This window comes from Aspergillus welwitschiae, assembly GCF_003344945.1.
Source record: "Aspergillus welwitschiae strain CBS 139.54b unplaced genomic scaffold BDQ94scaffold_89, whole genome shotgun sequence".
Classification (NCBI taxonomy): Eukaryota; Fungi; Ascomycota; class Eurotiomycetes; order Eurotiales; family Aspergillaceae; genus Aspergillus; species Aspergillus welwitschiae.
In genome coordinates, this window is record NW_020798783.1 from 1,266 (window position 1) to 15,101 (window position 13,836).

Below are 13,836 nucleotides of genomic sequence, written 5' to 3' on the forward strand. Positions count from 1 at the left end.
TTTTAGAGTATTTTGGATATTTTTTTTTTTTTTTTTTTTTTTTTTCTTTTTTTTTTGAATACTCTAAGCTTAGGATTAAAATGTGCATATTTTCAGTATACTGAAAATATGTAATTTTTATGAAAAATAAAGACCTCATCATGGTTAAGATGGAAAAGAGTTGTTCCGTATTTAGCGTTAGACCACGCTGAGTTTATTTCAGACCACGCTGAGCTGTAAGCCCGCACCTATCGACCCATGCAGATGCCTCCTCCAAAGGCTAGGAAGAACCAAACATTATTCCATCATTAGCAAAAATGTCCAGTCAGCAAACCTTTCCTTCAGTTGACATTATTTGGCAGACTAATGCCGACTTCTGGATTCTTTGCCCTTATTACAAAGAAATTCATCTTCATACATTTCTGTCACACGAAAGTGGGCTGTGCATTCTGCATTGTGACTTTGAGGGACCTTCCTATCAATACAACTTTCCTTTTGCGTACGAGGTTGGCAATATCAGAGCGCGGTTTGCCAATGTCAATACTGTTTCATATTCAGAGGAGGATCCTGATGAGACAGCATCTTTATCTAATACAGTTTCCAACATGGGCATATTGAACATAAAAATTGCTTCGACGATTCCACGGAGACGGTCACTACTCAGAGATGAAGTGCCATTTGAGACGCGGCGCGTTCTACTTGCCTAATCAAACTGTGTTACCGGCAAGATATACCAAGTGAAGCATTATCTGAAAACATCATCTGAAAGGTCAGACGGAGATACCTCTCTTATTATGGCTTTCCAAGAGAGAAGCGCAACCATGGTTCTTCTTCTTCTCGAGCATGGCAGTGAAGTAAATGCCAAAAATAAGTATGGAAGAACTGCGCTCATGGAGGCGTCCCTTTGGGGTAGATTAGAGACTACCAAGATACTCCTCTCTCGAAGCGCCGATCGATAGTTGCGCGATAACAGGAAACCCAGGGCTTTTGGTCTAGCTCAACCAATTGTAGACAGGGGTAGCCCTTTACTTTCTGCAGCAGCGATGAGTGTGTGGGGTCATTCGGAATAGTTCTTCACCAGAGTAAGTAGCAAGGACTGGAAAGAAACGGTTCTAAAGATAGCGGCTGCTGTGGGCCATCCACTGCCGGCCGATTCTCTAACCAAGGGATCCCAGAGCAGTTTAAAGCTTCGCACGCTGAGAAGCAATTGCTCGCTTATTTCCTTGACCGGCATGTCTTTCTGTCCGAGGATATCACACCAGACTCACGCTTCGACGAGGAAATCAGGGGCCTAAATAACAGGATTGCCATGATGGCTGCTCAGTCTTCCACCATCACGCAGTTTTATCATTTCCAGCAACGTAAAAAAGAACTGGAACTTGAGCTTTTCGACAAAGAGGATCGACTACTGGGAGACGGATACGACCAAGAACTAGTCGAATAACTGAAGTCGGAACTTGTAACCCTTAGTGAATAAATTATCTTTCTTTCTCGGTGTCCTGCAATAATGTCAGCCTCCACAACACGCTAAAGGGTTGCTGTAGACTTGGTAAAGGAATTAAGCATTATTAGCTGAAATTAAATAATCAATTATACAAATCCAGTTTAATGCAGAGTTTCTAGGATCAAAGATCTTGTCTTACAGATCTGTTCTGGCTGATTGGGAGGCCTAAAGGAGAGATGAATAAAATTAAAATAGCTTATCTGGATATACAAGCCAGGCTTATAACCTGTTAGAACGTAGTGTAAGGGAAATGTAAGGAGTATTGCTTGTATTATTGCTATCCAGACTATACAGCCTGAGGCGTGAAAGGCAAAGGTGTGGAGGATAGCGAATGTGACTTGGGTATGTGAACTTGCCTACCAGAATATATAAATAGTACATGCAAGCTTTCCGCGCTTAACAGCTCCGCGATAAGACCACGGTTAGTGTTCCTGCTGATGAAGAAATATTTCTCCTTCGGCACTACGCATCGTTCTCTAGCATATTTACGGTGACTTCCAGTTCCGTGACATGGGCATACGATCTTATCACTCTAGCTTGCAGACTAAGATGAAGACTACACCGTGAAAATAGCGAGAAGTATTAGCACTAGAGATTCTTCTCCGAAGGGCATCCGAAACACCCGTTGATATGGCAGTTACTACCAAGTCAAAGCAACATATGCGAAAATTCGGATAACCCTAAATATTGGCTTGGATACCATATGTGCTTACCATTATACCATTATGTCTGGAATCAGCCGCCGTACAGCAGTAAGTATGTATGCCGCCTATTGCTGGCCCCGCGACGAACCCGTATACCCTCTCGCTTATAATATGTAAATTTGTTGAGGAGTGAGCAGCATGCCACAAGCACCGGGAATAAGAATGCGAGGAGGTACGATATGCCTTGCTGGGTCGCGTGTACTCCAGTCGCGAGAAGGGCGACCGGGCGCGACCGGGCAGCCGAGGGCTGTGCGCATGGCGTATGCACCTTTAAAATTCTCGAATCTCATCATCTGCCATAAATTGCGCAAAGTACTGACGTACATATGGGTCCATTCTTCTCTTGGCGAGAGGGGTTCGCAGTGATGAGGTGCAAAAACTGGGCCGCTGTGGGTCTATCACTCGGACTTGGTGCTGCCTGACTGTCCGCACTTTGCTTTGTGCCTGAACCGAAAAGGAATCCGTTGTATTCTGTTCTAGAGGTTGACCCTGAGGTCCTAAACTACATATTCCCTGCCTCTCAAGACACACACACGGCCATGAGTAGCTAAAAGGGATCAATTCCATGTCGAAGTAACATTGTAAATGTCAAGGTAAACGTTCTTAGTAGCTCCACCAGTAGACAGCAAGCGGGCGTGAACCGCATCATTACTTGGAAAGATCTGAGCCGTCAGGGTGGCCTCGCCCTGGCCACCAAACACCTCGACGCTGGACCTATCGACAAAGATGCTCAAGCTGACCATGCCAGTGTTATCCGGTGTGAGAGGCCCACGATAGACGCTCGCGAATGTCTGATCGAATGACACGTCTCCGGACTTGGTGCGGTCAAGAAAGAGTTGCTTGTTGACAAAGTCGTAACCAACAAGGGTCTGCTCACTAAAGTCGGCGGAGGCTCGGAGGGCGATCGCAAATGATGATGCCGTTGAAGCAGCAGAGAAGCTCAAGTCTATCTTGACCATCTCTCCGGTCGTGCTCACGTTGGTGGAGCCTACCGGGACGGTGTTATAGGTACGCGAATAGACTGGATTCTTGCTCAAGATTGAAGACCACGCCTCCTGGGGCTGTTGTACTAGTGTTGCTTTGCCGCAGATGGTTTTCAGAGCCAGGTGTCGAGGAATGGCCATGGCGCTGCGCCAGGGATATGTGGGAATGTTTGCACCATACTGCCAGTTGTTCATCCATCCGATGTGGACGTGGTCGTTAAGCGAAAGGCCATTGTAGCCGGCCGCAGCATAGAAGTCCGGGCCCCAGTCCATCCAGTTGGCGGTCGAATTTCCCGGATATACTGTGTCGTCGTTGGGAGTGAATGTGTTTCCGTCAAATTCTCCCACAAAGTACTGGGTTCCTGAGCCGACGGTGCCTGGGGGTCCACCGGGATTCAGTCCGCTCGTGAGGACCCATTTCGTGGAGTTTCCCCCGTCAATAGGCAGCTTGAAAAGGCCTGGGCACTCCCACACTCCATCTTGCGCGTTGTAAGGGCCGAATTCACTCACCAGCTTCCAGTCTTTGAGGTTATCGGAAGTATAAAACGCGAGCTTGTGCAAAGCGGCAAGACTTATGATAACGACCCACTTTTGGGACTCCTCGTGCCAGAACACAAAGGGATCCCGAAAGTTCTGGTATTGAGCTTGATAGGGTTCGGGAGGGTTTGTAATGACTGGATTAGCAGCATCGTACGTCGTCCATGTCATACCATCGTCAAGACTATACGCGATGGACTGTGCCTGCTGGCCCTCCTGGACGGTCTGACCACTCGGTAACGTCTGCGTAACGGGGTACTATGAAATACTGTTAGTTATTTGCACCCCAGGAAATTATTTGGGGATGGGTACGTACGTAGGAAGTGTACATGGCTACTATGGGTGCCTTGCCGTTCTTTCCGAAGCCACTTGTGTTGTTCACATCGGCAACAGCACTTCCGCTGAAGTACATCTCGGTGATGTTATTGCCTCCGTATCCACGGGCCAGAAGGGCGATGGGCTGCTCCTCCCAGTGGGTGAGATCGCGACTGGTAGCATGGCCCCATGATAGGTTGCCCCACTGAATACCGCCAGGGTTGTACTGAAAGAACAGATGGTAGATGCCATTATGATATAGAAGCCCGTTGGGATCATTCATCCAATTTTCCAGGGGTGAGAAATGGTATTGGCCACGGTAAGGCTGGTCATAGTTGAAGGCATATGCGATGCCCGCCAAAATACAAACGGCAAGGACCTTCGGGAGATGAGCCATTACGGATGGTTCCTGAGAATTCACTTTGTGAGACGATGGTCCTGGAGATTCAGACACTAGATGACCTTGCTTATATATGAGCTAGTTGTGAATTCCTCGGCAACTCGTAGTAGTCCTCGTATGTCTTGGGTGCACTGCCTTGTTCCTTCGATAGCCAGCGTTACAAAGCGGGGTCCTCCGAATAATGTTCACAGGTAGATAAACCTTTTACATTGCAACACCCAACAACTCAATTATTACCTGGTCTATTTGGCCTACCTTTCATAAAACCCTACTAACTATTTCATATTCGCGGAATTTCCTATCCATGTTCGTCCACATAACTATGTTCTCCCTAACTGACTCGATGGTACTTGTGCAATCGGTCAGCTGCGTCTCAAAAAGTTCGGAGCCTGTCATTCTTCATCGAATGCGTTATTTTCCCGCGTGGGGTGATGTTGACAGTGTACAGACGCGGACCGTACCCGGGATTGAGCGGATAACTGCTCCATGATTAGGGACAACGGCTCACCGATGAGCTTCCTCGGAGAAACTCCAATCTTCGATCGGTGAAATTGACTGCAAGACCGGTATATATATCCCTGATTTCCACTCTACAGTTTAGTCAATTGCGCCCGGACTCCGGGGATTCGCCGATTGCGGAGAAATACCGGGCAAGCGTTGGTCAGGACCAATCGGGGCCGCCAAAGTGTATACGTCGGTGCAGGTGTTGGAAAACTGGAACACTCAGGTCAAGATCCTTCCAAGAAACACAGTTTCGCTGTTCATAGGTGTAGCCGCATGAGGGGGTACCAATGGCGGGGCTAGTGTCGCAGCCTTCTGTGGATGGCTGTGTAAGCACTCTCTCCCAACAAGATAGTCCCAACAGTCACTAGTCGCTTGAGCAAGTAAAAGAGGAAGGGGACCTGCGTGAATGACCATTCTACTCCGTCCGTAGCAAATGCTTGGATCTCTCTTCTTATTGAAATGGGTAAAAGGGCTTCTTGTCTCAGGTGTTGAATGTATTGTATAGTATCAGGACGATACTTGGTCCCTCGCCCCCGACTGCGTTCTTTTCAGCTCATTAAACTTCCTTTCTGTGAGACGAAGTGGTTGTGTTCACACCGATGGGCGCGATCGACTTGTCATGGCAAGAAGCGTGTTTTGTGAATTTTCAGCGAATGTCCGGCTAGGCTCTTACCTCTTACCAGCTAAATTATGCGACAAGTGCAAGAGCATCCATAGTATCGCTAAGCACAGCGACCAATGGATCATCCACGAAACCTGGGGGAAGATACCCACCTGCTTCTGCGACAAGTTATTATTCGAGCTGAAGCGGGCGAGCGCGCAACAAGAACACACGTGATGTACTGGACTGGGCTGCTCCAGGTCGGATCAACAAACCTGTCCGATGGCACGAAGGACGGCATCTACCCCGGAGACCTTGGCCGCCAGAGTGTCCCACCACCTGGTGATAAAACCAGCTGTGTCTCGAAAATCGCGCTATGTATGTGGATTGCGGTCTGCTGTAGGTGCCTGCTATGCTACGATGATGTGTGGAAGGGTCATCCCGTTGTGCGGGATGTCTATCACGTCAAACAAGCGCTGCACGTAGGTGAGAGATATCACCCCATGTAGTTCCCAGGGTAGTCTCGATGGACATTGCCAACGTATGATTAGGATTTGATCTTGTTAGGGGAGAATGGAAATAGGAACATGGACCTGGACGTTTGCTGTAACACGTTCGTTTTCATTCCATGTCTCCTACACGTCGCCTGCCCATTGTTACCTTCCCTCGCTGTCCCATCATTGATTACAATAAGTATATGGCAATGGTGGAGACATTCGTGCAGGCCGATGGCGTCGACCAGACGCGTAAAATCTCCCTCCCACTGACAAGTGGACGTAAGGCCATTCATCCGGTGGGACTGGCCTTCCGCTTTACCTACCATAGCTAAGACTGATTTTTGACCTAGGCAGCGGCTGACCACCATTGTATCAGAAAGACTGAGGCCTCACTGACGCTAAGTTTCTCGTGTCTCACAGCGTGGAAGCAGCCCTTGAACGGCCCTAGTCACTGGCTTCTCCACCATTCTGGGGCAATGCAACGCTCACATTTCTCCTGTGACAGAAATGTAACCTGACCATTCTAAGCTCATGCATGGATCGCGTTATATCGTACATTACTGAGATTGACAGACAGATGTCCCTTTTCGTTCCAGGAAAGTCAACCCGAAGCAGCCGCGGGAGCGGACCACAGTCGTTTCTGGCTGGAATACCAAATCTCGGGTACCATTTAACGCGAGGCAAAGAGCGTTCAGGTGTGACCGTGTGACGTGTCGGTACCACGTGACTTGGCTGGCCGTGCCGTCGGAACCGGCCACAGTTCTGCCTTTTGCGAGAATCTACTTTGAGGGACCGGATAGCGAATCACTTTACCAAGGAGACGATTGTTGGCTAGAGACAATGCTATTTCAGTCACATCTGGACAACCCTCTTCTCCCCCCCCCCCCACCCCCCAAAGTAAAGAGTGTGTTGTAGATCGCGACGGCGAATTAGCCCTGTGATACCTCGATTGAAGGAGTTCTCAAGCGACAACAAAACAGAATCTGGACCACTGGGTCCATTTCTTGAAGTTTGTTCTAAAGCGACCGGTATAGGGCTAGAGACAGAATAGCTTTCACTGCACCGCTACCGCATGGCGAAGCGTTTATTCGAAACAAAGAACTAACTGCCGGGACTGCAAGTATTCTCATTACTATGGGCAATGAGGAGGGCACAATACTATCCGGCAAATCAGGAAACTGAGCTAAGAGATACATACGGTTTTATCTTTATTATCATCACCAATACCAGTACCAGCACTCCCAGTTGTCCGGGCCTTATGAACGACAATTGAGCAAGACTTGCGCTGAGTGGAGTTCAGGATCAGTAGCCATTCGGTGGAGCCAAGCAAGTCATACAGCTTCAATAGGATATTCTAGGCGCTCCAATTAGATTCCGCTGTGAATTGTGCGGCAGTAAACATCAAAAAGAATCTGTAAATGCCCAATAGCTGCTATTATCCGTCATAGATAGCGGTGCATGTCTACGCCCGCGAGCAGAGTACTGACTTGACTAGTCTATATACCATCAAGTTCTGTCCCAGTCCAAACAAATGCACGCTGTTATTCCGCGCTGCTTCCGCCACAGTTTCCACCGGAACTCCCTTAACACCAGCCACCACCATCGCGACGCGCTCAATGGTACAAGCTTCATTGCGTGATTTGATCATCTGCCCAGCAATAAACTCCTGATATTTCCCGGAGGGAGGCAGCGGGCGTGCTGTCCCCAAATATGACGCGATCTCCTCATCATTGCTCAACACTTCGCACCATGGGGCGTCCCTTTCCGGCATCTGTTTAGCGGTACATGGCGCACCATATCCAGCTGATCGTCTATCCGGAAACTGATCCCATTCACACTAATACCCAACCATAACTCAGCCCACTGCTCCATCTCCGAGTCGGATCCCGAGAGGGAATGAACCAGTCCATCACCAGGGAACCAGGACATGTGAAATAATCTATGTAGGAAGAGCGGTAGTTGAGTTGACCGCGGAATACTCGCTGCTGGGTCTCTTTGTTGGAGGGGCTGAGGTATTCATAGTCTAGTCCGTCTTATCCGAATGCCACTAGCGACGAAAGAGTTTCGGCAAGCAGCCGCATTCCGAATTCCCGAGGGTCTTGGAGATACAATACACCGCCGGCTTGGGCAGCGTAGATCTTGTTGACGTGGTAGGGATGTGTACGCCCGAAGTCATCCTGCAAATGCCAGGGTATTGCCTTGCCAGTCGCAAATTGACATAAGTACTAGCCCTGGTCATTGTGGTGAGCATCGTCTTCTTGCAACCATCCTGCTGCGCCCGTCTGATAACATCCAAGGAGTCCTTCCGCGGTAACTTTACCGCGGCAGACACTGTGGAATTGTTCTGCAGTGTAGGTGACAGCAAACTATATAATATTAGCCTGCAGCGCCTTTATACCGTGTCGTCTCGTCAGGACGTATGATCTGGGGCTGAAGGGAGAAGAAGCTTACATATACATACTGGAGGGGCGGCCTTTATGATGTATTAGACATAGTTTGTCGTATCTATACGATTTCGGATTTGAACAATAACACAGACAGCTTGGTAGATTGAGTAGATACGTTGCACTTGCTGGTCCATCTTAGACGCAGATGCTCATGTTTATTTACCTTCAGATGACTTTCCAGAAAGACGAGTTGCCGGGTACATACACCCGGAAGGTCTCTAGCCGAGCTACTATTGAGAAGATACATGCACGATTTCCCCTCCGAACGTAGATATCTTCCACCAAAGCTGCAATACTAGCAGAGAGCATCCTTTAACCCAACCGACATTGGAACGTCATTTTCCAGGATGGGCTATGGTCTTGGGACCGGCTCTGTGCCTTTTGCAGCACCTCCTCTAGCCAATGTCAAAAGCCTAGATTGATTTAAGACGCATATAGAATTCTAAGATGAGGTGATGGCCGCGCTGCACTATAATTGCAAAATAAATGCCGACTACGCCTTCACTTTCTAACCCAGAGGAATAATGGACCTTGATAACCTATACTGTATTATTTAATAAAGAGATGGGATACATGATAGCAATATGTGCTATCATGTTGTCGATCACTAAAGATCACAAAAACTGGTAGGAGCTACAGACAGCAGTAACACATCACAAAATTTACAGTATAATTTACCCTGGGATAACGAATTATGTCTTTCGGTGACTCCGCAAAATCACATCAAAGACCCCCGCTCCCTCAAAGGTGCTGAATATGCAGAAACAATATTAGTTTGGATATACGTAAGGTGAGCACTTAAGCAGCTGATGTACATAGGGAAAGTTATGTCTAAGGATGAAGCAAGTAATCTGATATTTCGATCTTGGCAGCATTATGGACCAAAAATGGGCAAAAAAGCTGCTGTTATTCCAGCTACATATTTCTTACCCGTGGCTTATCAGAACTTGTCGAACTTATGTTACAGCTAGGACTTACCAACCAGATGCAGCATCAGCTCATCACGTGTGTTTCCGCATTTATCTATTGTAGTTTAGCTGCTTAACTCTCAATTTTGCATTTGGGTTTCCGCCAGAGAGCTGGGCGGAAAGACAGGCACACGAACATGCGTGAAGTTGAATTCTAGTCGATACGCAGACGCTACAATCAGACAGAAACCACCTACGTAGCAGCCACACACTATGGAAGACGCTAGGCCCAAAAACCATCTGAGCTAACCGTTACCGCGCCAGAGGGCTCAACATTCCATGTTTCCGTTAAGCCCCACCTGCCCTATCCGGTGCGCAAGAGCGACGTTAACATCTAACATCCTTGCGCTATAGGACAAGATTAATGGTGCAACCTTCATGGCAGACTAGGTCCACTGGCAATAGCTTCTTCTATATCCCTTATCAACCGCCTGATGCATTCTTAGGATCGCTCGCTACCATACAGTAGTACAGGGGTTCGAAGCATGTTTCAACATGTAACTCTCATTTGCAACGTTGATATGTGATGTGCTGAGAATACATGTGGACAAAATCTCGCTACTCATCTCACCTCTCTACAAACGCCTGATCTGATAAGCAATTCCGACAAGGTAGGTTCTCTTTACTTATTTAGGAAATCCGATGCGGGTCTCACAATGCCCAACCTGTAAAGATTGACACCTTCGCACACTGATGGTAGTATATAAATACCTGCGCGTAATAACTAGTTCTTACAGTCCTATATGCACATATATAGACGTAGACGTCGAGTCGGGTTTCTATTCGAAGGGAACAGGGATTAGGAACTTCAGTTCTGACCTAAAAGGGCAGCAGTGCTCGGTCCAGCAAGCCCTGCGCCAATAATTGGGAAATTTATTTCCATTTCTGGTGAGTGCATTTCAGGAAGGCTTTAATCTAGCGGTAGAAAGATGTTAATAGGCGTTGCGCCTGCAGGATTATGATGACCCCTTTCGAGGAATTCTCTATGCTTTTGGTTACAACTAGTAGTCCGGGTAGCCCCGCCACTTATGACTCACCCACTTGAGCTGGTTACTTATTAACATGCAGTGTGATAAGTAGGTTTAGCCGGCTCTCCACGTCTATAAATGTCATAATGGTCGCAGAGGTACGCTGCCCTTGAACCTACTCGCCGTTTTTGGATAAACTCCTGCCCCCCGGTGTTGAACGCTGGGAGTCATCTTTCGCCCGGATGTCTTCCGACATGATCACGCACTTGGAGCTAACTGATCCTCCAACGCCGTCGCGCAATCCCGATATTGCTCTGGATAATTGCGGCCGAGAAGCTGCCTCTCCGCCAGCAGTTAGAACACCTGAGCTCCAGAATGATGATATCGGCACTCGTACGGAGATGCCCGGGATCTCCGCCTCTGCACTCATCTTCTCTCTGTCTCTAACTACTGCCATTCCTTCTTTTCTGAATGGAGCAATCGTCGTCTGTCTCCCAAAAATTGCAGCAGATATCCATATCTCGCGAAATTTGTTACTTTGGTAAGACAGGTAACTCCGGTTTGCATTACATACGACCAACGTGCTAGATTGACATGTTACATGCAGGCCGGCGTCTATTTTCTCTCTGGTCAGTGGATGTACGCTTTTGTTAAGCGGCGCCCTGGTCGACGTTTTCGGCGCCCCACCCTTGTTCCATCTCGGCTGTCTACTTCAATTACTCGCTAACATTCTTTGTGGCTTCTCCCAAGCCGGCTATCAATTCATCGCCTTCAGAGCTGTTGCGGGCTTGGCTAATTCATTGTGTCTTCCTCCCGCCGTTAGCATTACAACGAAGATTTTCAGCAATGGAAAGCGACGGAACATCGCGTTTGCTTCAATGGGAGGGGGACAACCCGTTGGCTTCTCCATAGGTCTCTGCTTGGGTGGAGTCATCGCCGACACGATAGGGTGGAAATGGTCAGCGCTAATACCCTGCATTTATTGTTGAATGATGCATAGTATTAATATTAAGTAGGACCTTTTATTCTGGGGCTATACTGAACAGTCTAAACATGTTGGTAGCCATTGCCATGCTCCCCAGCATCGGGCCACCGAGGAAGATCACTTTCCATCTTTTGCTACACGGCATAGACTGGACTGGCGCTCTCTTAGCAAGTGCCTTTCTGGCAATCATATCATACGTCCTGACGTGGGTGAATCCATTTGCGTTGCTTCTCAAACCCAACAGGCTAACGTCTATTCAAGTACATTAGCAAGTAGTGGGCATAATATTTCACACCCTACCGTTATTGCATTGATCATTTTGTCCTGCATCCTCGCTGGCGCATTCTGTCTATGGATAAGATACCAGGAAGGTGCCGGCCGAACGGCGCTCTTCCCTACTGCTATCTGGAGTAATCGTGTTTTCACCAGTGTGTGCGTCAATGTTTTCTTAGTTTGGGGGGCCTTTAATGCCACTGAAACTCTAGCTTCTTTGTTCTTCCAATACGTGCAAGGTTTATCTGCGCTCCAGACATCAGGTACGTTGAGATCTCCGGGTATCTTCGAGAGATTGGGGATAGATACTGAGTTGCTGCACAGTAAGGCTTCTGCCCGCTCCAGTTGGCGGAGTGCTAGCCAGCATTCTTGTGGGGCTATTCATCCAGCGAGTAAGGGCAGATGTCTTGTCAATTTTTGCGGTCATAACAGCCTCCCTTGCTCCTCTCTTAATGGCTATTGTTAACCCTGATTGGCCATATTGGGCATGTATCTTCCCGGCCATGGCTACAAATGCGATCGGTGCTGATACCCTGTACACGATCTCGAATTTGGTCATGACCGCTTCTCTTCCACAGGAAAGACACGGTATCGCAGGTGGGGTCTATAATACTATTGCACAGATCGGCCGAAGCTTCGGACTTACTACTTCGACCATCGTTGCAAACTTGGTCACGGATAAATATCCCGGCTCCGAGCATGATAGCCCGCTAGCCCTCCTAGATGGCTATCGTGCTGCCTTCTGGTACTGCTTTGCAGCCAATTTGGTCACACTGTGTGTCGTTGGTTTGGGACTCAGGCGGATTGGCAGGGTTGGTGTGAAAGATGATTGAGCTTCAGTTGTGTTCAGTGTGCGGTCATGTCTCACATGTTATCCCGGGGATGGACGGGTAGTAGACGTGAAAGGCAAAAGTCAGATTTGGGAGAGATTTCCGAGATCCAGCAAGCCTGAGCAGGCACTGCGAAGGCTCATCGGTTATATTCCATATAGATTAGACTATCTAGGAGAGAACCCTCCAGAGTGAGAAGTTGCACGATCCTTGATTTGTTGCCGTATTCAAGCTCTCTGATAGAACAGTCCTATCTGTTGAGGTAGCGGAACACGAGAAAGGACTATGCCTTGGAGAAAAATCATAGATTTACAAATCTCCTACCAGGGCTGCCACCTAACCACAGTCAAAACATTCTTTAGGATTACAAGTAATGTCACATACAAGTGCCAGCTCACTGATATCTCAAGTTTGCAGGTAATTATCTGCTCCTCTACTGAATTAGTAGTATCCACCCCACAGAAGTAGAGTAATGTGTTAAAAATAGAGGAACGGGTTCTAGTATCTCCAGGCCAGCCAGAGTGCCCGGGTTATCTAATTGTAGGAAGATATTGAGAATGATAATAAGATATCCGTATCTTTCCCTTAATGGACGCATCATTTAATATATATTCTCGTCTCGTGGGCTTCATTATACTTGTAAAATGTTCTACCAGGTACAGTATTGAGCCTACATGATTCCTACTTTTCTTTCGAAATGCCCCGGAGGCATCTAGCCAGACTCTACAAAGGCACACCACTATGCCATTGTATCTCTACTTTTGAGAGAGATGAGCCACTTTATCCACTACTACATCATATTAACAGGCTCCGCTGCTAGCGACTCGATCCCCCTATACCAGAGCAGGTGGAAACACTGGTAGACTATCTACAGAGTCATACTATCCGACCACCCAAACTGTCCGTTTCCATGACATCATAAAATCCGCTGTTCAGCAATACAACAAAATAGTGGGTTGGCCTGTCGTTCTCGTGCCCCATTTTAGGCATAGCTCCCGTCTTTTACGAATTGACTCTGGACTAGATAGTAGGCGAACGGGGATGGTCAAACGCCGATACCCCACTAATCTGACATGGAACTTCCAAAGACTCTGATAGGATTTAGAAAATGGGGCAGGAGCCCGTATCACATCAATTACCCTCCCAGTTCAAAAGTCTACCGAATTCGATGTTGAAATGGACCTTTGGGTTTGACCCACTCCGCATGGACTTGCCTAAAAGAAATATGACAGCGACCAGGGACTAAATGGCGCATAAATACTAAGACAGGTAAGAATTTTTGGTCGCCACTGCTTATTTTTATTTCTATCGTGAACCATATTTTCCTCGAGCCAGCATCAC

The 13,836-nt window shown here is 47.7% G+C and overlaps 4 protein-coding genes across 4 annotated transcripts; 2 read left to right on the forward strand and 2 right to left on the reverse strand.

Annotated features, from left to right (window-relative positions):
* The first annotated feature begins 227 nt into the window (after positions 1 to 227).
* BDQ94DRAFT_155013 (uncharacterized protein) lies at positions 228 to 759 on the forward strand. Its single transcript, XM_026768397.1, has one exon. The coding sequence runs from the start codon at positions 297 to 299 to the stop codon at positions 684 to 686; it is 390 nt and encodes a 129-aa protein (XP_026619766.1). The 5' UTR covers positions 228 to 296; the 3' UTR covers positions 687 to 759.
* Positions 760 to 2,587: 1,828 nt separating this feature from the next.
* Positions 2,588 to 5,033, reverse strand: BDQ94DRAFT_155016 (glycoside hydrolase family 32 protein). The gene is made up of 2 exons (XM_026768398.1): positions 4,024 to 5,033; positions 2,588 to 3,965 (listed from the first exon to the last, which is right to left on the reverse strand). The coding sequence occupies exons 1-2, from the start codon at positions 4,417 to 4,419 to the stop codon at positions 2,745 to 2,747; spliced, it is 1,617 nt and encodes a 538-aa protein (XP_026619767.1). The 5' UTR covers positions 4,420 to 5,033; the 3' UTR covers positions 2,588 to 2,744.
* A 2,560-nt stretch (positions 5,034 to 7,593) lies between these two features.
* Positions 7,594 to 8,161, reverse strand: BDQ94DRAFT_155020 (uncharacterized protein). The gene has a single exon (XM_026768399.1). It carries the CDS (start codon positions 7,951 to 7,953, stop codon positions 7,759 to 7,761), a length of 195 nt encoding a protein of 64 aa, XP_026619768.1. The 5' UTR covers positions 7,954 to 8,161; the 3' UTR covers positions 7,594 to 7,758.
* Positions 8,162 to 10,538: 2,377 nt separating this feature from the next.
* Positions 10,539 to 12,858, forward strand: BDQ94DRAFT_155024 (MFS general substrate transporter). The gene is made up of 5 exons (XM_026768400.1): positions 10,539 to 10,948; positions 11,015 to 11,365; positions 11,424 to 11,597; positions 11,654 to 11,928; positions 11,990 to 12,858. The coding sequence occupies exons 1-5, from the start codon at positions 10,650 to 10,652 to the stop codon at positions 12,496 to 12,498; spliced, it is 1,608 nt and encodes a 535-aa protein (XP_026619769.1). The 5' UTR covers positions 10,539 to 10,649; the 3' UTR covers positions 12,499 to 12,858.
* Positions 12,859 to 13,836: the final 978 nt, after the last annotated feature.

Coding starts and splice junctions, on each gene's coding strand:
- BDQ94DRAFT_155013 (XM_026768397.1), top strand. CDS start 297: ATGTCCAGTCAGCAAACCTTTCCTTCAGTTGACATTATTTGGCAGACT.
- BDQ94DRAFT_155016 (XM_026768398.1), bottom strand. CDS start 4,419: ATGGCTCATCTCCCGAAGGTCCTTGCCGTTTGTATTTTGGCGGGCATC. Junction 3,966..4,023: donor TAGCCATGTACACTTCCTAC/GTACGTACCCAT, acceptor AGTATTTCATAG/TACCCCGTTACGCAGACGTT.
- BDQ94DRAFT_155020 (XM_026768399.1), bottom strand. CDS start 7,953: ATGTCCTGGTTCCCTGGTGATGGACTGGTTCATTCCCTCTCGGGATCC.
- BDQ94DRAFT_155024 (XM_026768400.1), top strand. CDS start 10,650: ATGTCTTCCGACATGATCACGCACTTGGAGCTAACTGATCCTCCAACG. Junction 10,949..11,014: donor TCGCGAAATTTGTTACTTTG/GTAAGACAGGTA, acceptor TGTTACATGCAG/GCCGGCGTCTATTTTCTCTC. Junction 11,598..11,653: donor ATCATATCATACGTCCTGAC/GTGGGTGAATCC, acceptor CGTCTATTCAAG/TACATTAGCAAGTAGTGGGC.